Here is an 11,696-nt window from a genome sequence, read left to right on the forward strand (position 1 = left end):
TTTTTTGTAAAAATGAATTTCATGGGAGAGAGTAAAGTTCAGAGGTGCTTCTTTTTTTTAACTTAATCATTTTTAGTTCACTTATAGAATTGACTACTTTCAAGATATTTTCAACAATATGGCCTAACCATGAAGATGCCATAGTAGTCACTTGAAACTGATCTGACCTCCTGCTCCTGGCACCTTGCATGAACAGGACTAATATTGAATAATGTTAGGGAAAGTCCTAAAATGTGTAACACTAAAAGGCGACCATATATGACACAGAGTTTAAAAAAAAAATTAAATACTAGAAATTATACTTTCTCTAATTATTTAAACTTTTAGAGCAGATGGTAGGTAAATTTTATCATGCTACAAGTCAATTAATTAATTATATATGTATATATATACATATTTCTAGATATCATAATATATGTCTGTGTGTATATTACTTGTATAAATGTTCTGCACACTCACACATACCACAAAGTTCTTGGATAATGGGTGTGTAAAAAACACACAGAGACACTTGAACTGCTAATTTCTCTTGGCTGCGAGCTAGCCAACGGCTTGGTGGTAAACAAGGAGTACGTCGTCACAAGTTTTGAACACTTGGCTTCAACACCTAAGCTTCATATTGTTAATTATTTTGACATAAAAATCTTTACCTTTTGTGCTGAGTTGACATGCCTAGATGAGTTTGTTTTTTAGATATGGAGGACACAGAGGCTACTGGTATATATAACGAGAAACTCCAGTCACCTTGAGAAATTACTTCTATGTCTCTACCTAATTTGTATCATTCGATTTATCATCATCGAGTAATTACTGTAGCTATGCTTCATAAAATGGATCTAATTAGGTTCTCTGTTGGTTAGAGCAATTCAAAATTATACTCTTGATTCTTGAATGATCCATATTTTTTAATGAGTTTGAAATATTTCAATTTGTACTTTCAGATCACACTCTACAAAGTTGGTTATCTTTCGAATAAAGTGGAGCAACACCAAGTCCTGTTTAAAAGGACTCGTTGGTTCAAAGACTTGTACTTTATATTAGTGAAAGTTGAATAAGACAACACATACTTTATATTAGTGCAAGTTGAATAACAATACATGGACTAACTTGTTATTTGTATATGTTCTGGCAAAAACAAAAACAAAAAATCAGAGTGTATATATAGAATAATTATCTCACAAACAAGCATCATCAACCTGGAATATTATTAATTCGCTTCTACAAATACAAATTCCTCTGAAAACCGACACAAATTCCACTCCATTTTATGCAATTAATCACATAATGGAGCAATTGTCTTGAGTGGGATGTTCATATACCATTTGGCGATTTTGCGGGTACTGGGCGTAACAGGTCCAAGTCGGGGTAGGATACACAACGGCCTCATTTTTGGTCTCTTTCTTCTCCTCCTCTTTCTTGTTTTCGCCGACGCTTACCAGCTCGGCATAGCCTATGCTCTTGCTCTTGCTGTTTCTCAGCGCCGTCGTCAGCACAACCGCGTCCACCCCATCTCCGGTTACCACTATCTCGTCCTTGTCCGCACCCTGTAAAGCTGCTGACTCCACTCCTGCACAACACACGCATAAAAATATTGATTACATACAATCAATCCTCCAAATTAAAGTTGAGTTCCATCAAACTAGCTACATATATGTACATGTTTCCTTGAAGATGAAAAAGTTTTGTTACCTGAAATACCAACTACAATCTGGAGGGCTTTGGAGCGACCCTTCTGGTCATTTAATTGCAGTTTAATTACCATCTTTTGCTGCAACCAAATACACAAATTCATCTTAGGATATATATATTTATTTATAAAATTCTTTGCAACTGCAGAAATGATATAATAGCAATTTCTTTCGTGATCAAATTAAATTACCTTCATCTTTTTTGTTTGGCGAATATGAAGTAGTCTGAGACAGAGAGAGTATATGGGATATAGTTTGGGAAACCTTGTGAAAGGGTTATGAATGGTGGTAATACCGTGCAAGGCAGGTCCTTTATTTATAGGACATGCAACTCGGCTCATATATCCATTAATTTATAATTATTACCTCACACTTCATTTTGAGGGACATAAAGCGTAATCAAATTAAGGAACGTGTCAAATATATGGCCAAATTGATGTTACAACTTTTGGTGTGTTTACCCAATTAATATGAAAAAAAAATTTGGTCCCATATGTAATCTTCCATGCAACCTCCTGGAAGGAGACCCACCATACAAAGACTAAAACAACGCCACAAAATTTAGTTGGTATAATGAAATTTATTACTCCTATGTCAAGTCTATTTGAGTAGGGCCTGCAACAGGATTATTATTTGAGCCTAATCCGACGCAGATGTATGAAATATTTATCTCGAATCTAACTTTACTCTTATCTTCAATCCTAATTACTCAACCTGAATCAAATTCATTGTTTTATTTTTAAATTCGAATTTACAATTCGGACTTAAATTTCAAGTTAGAAAATCGAGTTAATTCGGATTATTCATATGGTTAATCTTTACTGTGAAAATTTAATGTGACCTTGAATTAGTTTTAGATTAAATTAGTCTTTGAAAAACAACTTATTGCAAATTTTTAATAAATTACAAATAAATTCTTAGAAATTAAATCTATTATATGTTAATATACAATAAATTAAGATTTAACCAAGAAAGTTTAAAAAAATAATAATAATAATCATAATTTAAACATTGCATATAATGCATTTTAAATTAAAAAAATTGTGTATATAAATAATATTAAAATTTAGGCTCGAATTTTTAGCACGTCAATTCAAATCCAAGTCTAATTAAGTTTGTGTTGCAATTTTTCAATGCAATCTTATTTCTAATTATAAAAATAATTATCTAAACCAGTCATAAAAAATTGAACCGAATTAAATTGGCATTGCCCAACCCACCAAGTTGCACCCTAATCTCGAGACACACTCATTGGTGCTTGCCTTCTTATCATGTTTTAATGGTGACTGATATTCCATTGAATGATTAGTAAGAGTTATCAAATTTAGTGGAACAGTCGTACAATTACTAGACATTGATGAGATGACATCAAGTCAGTCCATTGATATTTTTTCTTTTTATTTTTCCCATGTTTATTTAATAGAGTTTAACTAACAATAAAAATAATATATATATTTATATATTATTGAACGATAATGACAATCTTCTAGTGCTCACTGCTCAACCATAGATGGAAAGGTTGTTAAATCTCCGGTCAAACCAAGTACCGGAGTATTAAACAAAAAATAGACATGAAAAGGATTTGGTGTTTGTTTGTATTATATATACTAGTTTAAGCTCTTGCCCCTTGGCTTCGGTTCAATGAAATAGTTTCACTACACGCGGAGAGAGACCGAAACTATTGAGTTAATCAGCTTGACTCGTTTAAGTCAACCAATGTCAGTCATTCATGGAGAAACGTCTTCTACGAGTTGCGTGGGACAAGTCACACTACAATTATTGAATTAATCAACCAATGTCAGTCCATAATTAAGGTCTTGAGTCATTGTTTATCAATAATATTAAGAGTATGTTTACATCAATCACAGTTCATGACCTCGGTGGGTGTACCGTTAATGTCCTTTTCAAAAATTACACTTAGTGTTTGATTACTCAATTCAAACAGTAAATTGATTCAACCTACATCCAAACATTACACTGGCTAAGAACATCTCCAATAAACTCTTTAAAATTAGACTCTCTGAATTTATTATATCAGTATTTTTTAATAGTTACATAAACATTTCTCATAGTCACGTTAACATTTTAGAGTTTCTAAATTTTAGCTATCGCATATACTCCAATGATGTATTTTCGCTCTCTAAAAATATTAATATTTTAATATTTTTATAATTTAAAATAAAATTTATTTTTTAACTTTTTCCTAACGGCTATATTTTTCAATTTTTCAGGGAAATCAAATAAATAAATAAATAAAATTATTTGGTTAACCAATATAACCGTCAAGGCACTGTTTGGGTCAGCCAAACAGTATCTAAAACGGCTATAGTGTCAATAGGAACATTGAAAAATTTGAAAACGAAAAAAAATCAATTTTTTCTAATTTTTTAAAACTTTTTTTTGCCCAAAAAATCATTTAAGGCACTGTTTGTGTCAACCAAACAGTGCCTTAACGGCTCTTTGGTTCAATTATTTTGAGGAAAAAAAAAAAACCGAAGTAAGCAAAAAATCTGAATTTTAGCTTTTATTTCAGCCAAACATGCCTTTAGAAATAGTATTCTAGGCTCATACAGTGTTCTGGCCTGAATTTAAAAAATAAAAGAAAACAAAAATGGATCCACAAAAAGTGAGCCCAATCACCAACCCAATCTTGATTTCTGGCGACCTCCATCAAGAGCCTAAACTTGGGGCCCACTTTTCTCATATTCCAAAAATTGGGTCACTTTTGCCAAAAAGAGCACTGATGGAGTTGTTCTAATACCTCATAAATTTCATAGAGTTTATTTTTTTTTGTTTTTGATTGTCGGACATTTATTATCTTAATTAAAAAGTCAATATAATATTACCATTTTAATCTTCTTCCACTAAATTTATAAAAATAAATCATTACATCTTTATGACTCACTATGAATAAATTTAATAATTCATTCATTTTTAATACAATAAAAATATATTAAAAATTAGATCCCAAAATAAATAAATAAAAAATTACTTATCATGGAACGTGAGTACATCCTACTTGATAATTGGGCTAGGACAAGATAGGTGTTTAAGTTTCTTGTTAAAAAAAAAAAAAAATACATACATACATACATAGGGAAATTGACAAATTTGAATATTTGAATGCCTAAACAATTATTTTTTTGGTTTTGATTTTTTATTTTTATTTTTAAAATGAGTTTTCATTCACCCAAGGGACGAGAACCAGATGAAAAGAGGACATCTCTTGTAAAGGCTTCTTTTGAATTTGAACTAAAACTGGCTTTTCACTTTTGACTTTTACAACCTCCTTTACATATTAAAAAGAAGGATAAAGCGCAAAAACTATTACCCTTTTGCAAGCAATCCCTCTGAATTACAAATTACTTCATTAAATTATTAATTTGTTGTAATTAAAGACAAATTTATCACAAAAGATTACTTTACCCTTTCTTATTAAATTTGTGACTTCTTATTAAATTATTTTTATTATCTTTTAATTATTATCAAAATATTAATTATAACATTTATCTTAATTTTATTATTACTATCAATTTATCATAAAAATGTAAAAAATAAATAAAAATATTTCTAAGTACAATTTTATAAAATGATTAACTTATTGTTAAAACTTTACTATTTATAATAAAACTTATTATACTCGCGTCAAACATTTTACCATAAAAAGTACCTTCTTTTTCATATAATATATTCATGAAAAATAAATAAATTATTTAAATACAAAATACCTTCTTTTTTTATGCAATATATTCATGAAAGATTAATAAATTACTTAAATACAAAATACCTTCTTTTTTATGCAATATATTCATGAAAGATTAATAAATTACTTAAATACAAAATATCTTCTTTTTTATGCAATATATTCATGAAAGATTAATAAATTACTTAAATACAAAATACCTTCTTTTTATGCAATATATTCATGAAAATTTAAGAGATTACTTAAATTGTTTTAATTTTTTTTTTACTTAAGATTTTTATTTAAAAAATTAAAGGTAAATTTATACAAATTTAATTAAAATTTTGTCATCAAATTAGTATGAATTTTTTTTTATAATTTATTTCAATAAGAAAAATAAATTAAGTGTAATTGAATAAGAAATGGCATTATGGTCATTTAATGAAATATAGTTCAGGCATTGAGGCATTTTGTAAAAAAATGTGATAGTTTAGAGGGTAATATGAACAAAATTTACTTCAATGGGGTATTTGCAAATTCTGACATAGTTTATGGGATTTTTTTGCACTTTACCCTAAAAAGAATACTAATATTTATCTTTTTACGTATGAAAGAATAATTTTTTCTCAGCTTGTCATGATATTATTGCTCACATGTCTATTTAAAATATTGAAAATAAATCAATTATTTAGATGCATATAATATATATAAATATGTGTGTGTAATTTAATGTCGATTTTATTTTGGAAAAATATGTTAATTTTTGTTTTTTCCAAATTATTCATGAGTATAAAGATAGAAATGCAATTCTCACTTATTCTTTTTTCTTTAATTTTTTTACTCAAACAAATAATATGAAGTACTCTTTTTACAAGAGTGGAGGGCGTATTGCTTAGTGTAAATTTCGGTATTTTCAACACATTATGTTTAGACTATAAATGTAAATGGGTTAAAAATTACTGTATTAAATATAATATGTCAAAAAAGTGTACTGCGTAGGATCGAACTCTAGTCCTTCCCCCTAATCTTTATATTAGAAATATATAGGTAAGTATATATATAAACGTCCTAATCGGGGAAGACTGGACCGTAGTGTGAAACCGCGGTTTTGTTTTCTCCTTCTAACGGACTCGACACGCGTTTGGTATCTTCTTTCCGCAGCCTTGTCTATTCTGGTGGGCTTGAAAACTTGACAATGATTTGCATATTATCATCGTTATTTATCAAATTGAAAATGACATTATTTCGATAAACTTCCAAGAAAACCACTTTATGTTCTTTCAGGAAAGTAGTAAAATATACTCCCTCCTCCGTTTTAAAATAAGTGTCATGTTTTTTTTTTTTTGTCTGTCCTAAAATAAGTGTCCATTTTCTTTTTTCAAACAATATATTTCGCATCATTCCAAAAATATCCTTTGAATTTAAATTTCAAACATCAATATTCAAAACTTAAAAAGATAACTTGGTAATTTGTCAGGCAGACCATACATGGTCCCACATGTCCTCTTACAAATTACCACTCCCCATATGTGACATTTATATTGAGACGAAAGGTGTATATAATAGTATGGAGTAGTAATAAATAATTCTCTAGGTAATTGTGTATAAATTGAAAGCAGAAACTGTAGAAGCAGGCAAGAGCAAAAGAAAAAAAGGAATGTGTTCATACATGCAAGACAAGGCGCTGAAAAATACATGTGAAGTTAGAACTGCTATTGAATAAAACATGGTCGACTTAAAGACAATAATTAAATAAACCCAAAAAATCACCTAACAAAGATTTTATTTTGTACTCTAAACAACAATTAACCATAAAAGAATGATTGAACAACATGTAATCCATCTCTCATTTACCTTAACTAATCCCACAATTATAAGTAGAGTATGTATTCAATAATTTATAGAGGAATGAAAAAAAAAAAAAAAAAGTAAGATAATAGAAGATGGAATGAATTAAAATTCCTCACAATTGAATCTCTACTATTAGTTCGGGAAAAAAAATTTCTATAATATTAGTTGGAGAAATAAATAAAAAAATAGAAAGTCTAATAATATAAGGAATTAATAATTTCAGGTCCCCTAATTTTGAAGGAAAAAAAAAAAAAAAAAAAGGAGTTAGTTGGAGTCTAATAATAAAAAGAAATAAAAAATTTAATAATATTAACAAGTTATAATTTTAGAAGCCTAACTTTAAAAAAAAAAAAAAAATTAGGTCCTTTCTATTGGCTAGTTAGAGTCTAAAAATAAAAATAAAATGACCATAACAAGAAAATAAACAAAGACTATGCTTGAGAAATAAACATGACTTAATCAATCAAAATGAGTGAAAATGAAAAGATATTTCCATACAGTCCATAGTTGTCCTCAATCCTTGTATGCAATCTACTTCTCAAAAGATAGAAAGTCCAATACATGTGAAGTTAGAAAAAAAAAAAAAAGGAATGTGTTCATACATGCAAGACAAGGCGTTGAAAAATACATGTGAAATAAGAACGGCTATTGAACAAAACATGATCGACTTAAAGACAATAATTAAATAAACCCAAAAAATCACTTAACAAGCTTTTATTTTGAACTCTAAACAAAAGAATAAAATAGAAGATGGAATGAAAAAAATTAGAATGAATTAAGATTCCTCACAATTGAATATCTACTAGTAGTTCGGAAAAAAAAAAATAATAAAAAATAAAAAATAAAATAAAATAAAAAAATAAAATCTATAATATTAGTTGGAGAAAAAAAAAATTAGAAAGTCTAATAATATAAGGAATTAATAATTTCAGGTCCCCTAATTGCTAATCACAGTGTAATTAATAATTTCAGGTCCCCTAACTTGGAAAAAAAAAAAAAAAAAAAAAATCCTACAGAGTTATTTAATTCCTACAGATACGAAACATTAAAATGACAATGACAAGAAAACAAACAAACAAAGACTATGCTTGAGAAATAAACATGACTTAATCAATCAAAATGAGTGAAAATGAAAAGAGATTTCAATACGGTCCATAGTTGTCCTCAATCCTTGTATGCAGAAAATTTATTTCTTTTGCTTCCGCTGTGCCCCAACAACTGGTATCAGAGTCAAAGGTGAAGGAGATCCAGAAAATACAAGAAGTCTCAACATGTGCTACAACGGGCTTCAGTTGTAGGTGGAGTCAATCGGCTTGGTTACATGGTATGGAACTTGAGTAGTCAAGGTGGAACCTTGGGGTTTGACTGATTGAGCAACGTATAGTGAGGGGATAATCCGAGTTCTGCAATAAGATCGAGAAGATTAAAGTTGCAGAGAATTGTCCAGATTCAATTGCCATGAGAGGCGATGATTGACGTAATGGAATTTGAGCCAAGGTGGAGATTGTTAGGAATTATGTCTCAAATTCTCATTATTATTAGTTTCTATTTTAGAGTGTATTTTTTATGGTAATTTCTTATTGAGACGTGAATTGGGTTTCAAGAAATTACAATCCTTATCCACAAAGGAATTGGGTATGTGACTCTATAAATAGACACTTAGGTTATTGTTGAGAGTTATGAGTTAAGAGAGATGTAACCTCATGAGGGAGTACGATGATGGTAGGGGTGAGTTATGGGTTTGGTAGAGTGAACACTGATGGCGAGAGGGAGTCTCGTGGCGTACACAAAGAACTCGGTCAAGAGTTTGTGTGCATGGTTCGGTGTTGAAATTCTCTACTATTGTAATATCTCTACATATATAGTGAATCTCTTCTCATTCGTAGATGTAACCCTGATTTTGGGTGAACCACGTATATATCTTGTATTGTGGTTTGAATTATTGTTTTATTTCTTTCTTTTGCTTCCGCTGTGCCCCAACAGTAGCATGAGAGAAATAGGGCAGCTACATATATAAGCCCCATTTCCAAAAGTCGAAGTGGCATCCTAATACCTAATCCAGAGGCCCTTTCTTGTCGTTAAGAATTTCATCATCCTTTCTAAAAAAAAAAATTAGCATATTTAAAAGATCATTGCTCAATATTGTCATTAATCAAGAATCTTGTGAGAAGTAAATAGCATATAGATTTGATCATGTTATTCTCAACTCGAATCCAAATTCACAAGCCTAACTAGAACGTCTGTTCAAAGCAAGTACCATTCTACTTTTATCTTTGATGGATCAATCTTAAAAGTGCAATTAGTAAAAGCTGAAATTTAAACAAAACAGAGAGGAATGAGCAAGTGAAAATCAAAACCAAAATGATCTGCTCTTTAGCCTTCTTGGAAGGACCACTACAAGAGGCAATTATGCCAAGTTATCAAGTCTTCAAAAAGTTCAGTTTGAGTCGCAAAGTGATGATCATCTGAATGTTATTCTTGGAAGCTAGCTCACTATCAAACAATTTGATCCTGGAACCTAATACATTTACGTTTGGTACTTTCCAGTGAGCGCAAAATCCTTTAGAGTTGAGCCATTATCTCGTAATCAATGTCGATCATCTTCAAAATTCAATTCCTTAACATGAACATTCAATCTTCTCAGCCAAACGGAGTGAACAATCATATGAAAAATGTCAAATCTCTTGGGCGGTCCATTGAGCACAAAATGCCTTTGCACTTGCTTCACCCTTCTGTGCATTGTCAAGTACTGAGCTTCAGATATGCCCGTTAGTATCTTCTTTATATTGGGTATGTCATTCACTGGCACGGTGATGGAAAACGCATCCCAGTTCAGAACGTCGCTGAATGGCGCGACATAGCCATCTGAAATCAGCACAGGAATGCATTCCGAGAAGATAGCTTCAACAATTCGTGGACTTGCAACTTCGTACCCACTGGGGCACAAGCAAAACCTGCTCTTTTTCAGCATTGCCTCGTAGGAAACTCTGGCTGGAACGGCTTTATATACGAGCACATCTTGATCTTTGCCTTCCCATTGCTCTAAAAGCAGATGCCTAATATGGCCGTGTAGTCCACCAGCGAAGAAGGCGAGAATTGAACGTTGGGAAGGAGAGAGACCGCCAAGAAGCCCTGTCATTTCTCTGGTTTTGAGATTGACTTCAGGCAATGACACATCCTTAGAAGGATTGAATCCTTCAGAGGTGTTGGCATTGCAAAGAACTCTGATTGAGTTGTTGAATAGATTTGGTACATGAGAAGTTGTGCTTGGACCCTGAAAACCATGAAGCCAAAACATTAGTCATCAGGCCAAAACACTTACTTCCAAGTCTGAGAAATTAACCAAAACTCACCCAATCATGGCAAGAGAGCATGAAGTGGTCAGAGCCAAGGCTTCTATTCCAAAAGGGATGTTTGGTTGCAATAACGTTTATATAATCAGCAACAATATGACCACTGTCTTGGAATCCATAGGTACCGACCTCATAGAGGTACTGAACCATCATCACCACACTAAATGGAAGGAAGTATACGAAGGCGTCGTCAGGGTCTTTGGTTCTATATAAGTTCCCTTGTTCCATTTCACTAATGAACCTTCCCTCGGTGGAATATATACTCCCACACGGTCCATTGTGGAACAATGGAGGCTCTCCTTCTTCATAGACATAGATCTTAAAGAGTTTCTCCATTTCTAGATAGCTCCTACAATTTTCATACAAGACACACACACACACACATATATATATATATATTCATTTAGTACACAATTAAGAAAGAAAGAGTAGTTGAATTGAAATGGGTAATTTGTACCGATGAAAGGCATTGGGATTTCTGTAGATGAGGCCATTAGGGACATAGTCTGGGTCCTCATGGGTAGATGTGGTGTTGCGATTTTGGGCAGCTTCTTTAATGGTAGACCTGACTTTGGCCAAACTAGCTTCAACCCTCTCTAATCTTGTGTTTCTCTTAGCAACTCCTTTGGGCACAGTAGCAGGGCTTTTGGCATTAGATGTCCCCTCTTCCTATTTGTTAATAATTAACAAAACAAAAAAAAAAAAAAAAAAAAAAGTGATTAATTGGTATGCAAATGAGTAATGAAAGAACAGCCAATTGTTGATTCATAACATAATATAATGTATGTATGTATGTATTCTTACCAATGGAGATTGCAGAGTTGAATCTTTGGACTGAAACGAGCCATTGAAAAAGGAAGAACCGAAAAGGGCTTCCAATGGAGAGGACAATGAAACCCAAGATCTGTTGGGACCTAGTGTATAGTTGACTAAGGAGATGACAACAAAAGGGGTTACAAGTAAGATAACAAAAACTGAGTATGATAAATATGAAGTCTTCTTAGACGACATCTTACTGATCTATAATACCTTCTTCCTCTCCGAAACCAAAACCAAAAAAAAAAACCCTTTACTGTGCATATAGAGTAAGATGATACAGAATCGGTGAATGAGTGTATATAT

At 31.4% G+C, this 11,696-nt stretch overlaps 2 protein-coding genes across 2 annotated transcripts; both read right to left on the bottom strand.

Annotated features, from left to right (window-relative positions):
• Positions 1-1,052: 1,052 nt before the first annotated feature.
• On the bottom strand, positions 1,053-2,021 carry LOC132308686 (disease resistance protein Pik-1-like). The gene is made up of 3 exons (XM_059806856.1): positions 1,880-2,021; positions 1,690-1,768; positions 1,053-1,567 (listed from the first exon to the last, which is right to left on the bottom strand). The coding sequence occupies exons 1-3, from the start codon at positions 1,883-1,885 to the stop codon at positions 1,278-1,280; spliced, it is 375 nt and encodes a 124-aa protein (XP_059662839.1). The 5' UTR covers positions 1,886-2,021; the 3' UTR covers positions 1,053-1,277.
• A 7,536-nt stretch (positions 2,022-9,557) lies between these two features.
• LOC132308688 (probable glycosyltransferase At5g03795) lies at positions 9,558-11,696 on the bottom strand. The gene is made up of 4 exons (XM_059806858.1): positions 11,379-11,696; positions 11,032-11,243; positions 10,575-10,923; positions 9,558-10,495 (listed from the first exon to the last, which is right to left on the bottom strand). The coding sequence occupies exons 1-4, from the start codon at positions 11,583-11,585 to the stop codon at positions 9,809-9,811; spliced, it is 1,455 nt and encodes a 484-aa protein (XP_059662841.1). The 5' UTR covers positions 11,586-11,696; the 3' UTR covers positions 9,558-9,808.

Source organism: Cornus florida, unplaced genomic scaffold, assembly GCF_030987335.1.
Source record: "Cornus florida cultivar Cherokee Brave unplaced genomic scaffold, ASM3098733v1 CherokeeBrave_3.0.0_Hap2_Chr05, whole genome shotgun sequence".
NCBI lineage: Eukaryota > Viridiplantae > Streptophyta > Magnoliopsida > Cornales > Cornaceae > Cornus > Cornus florida.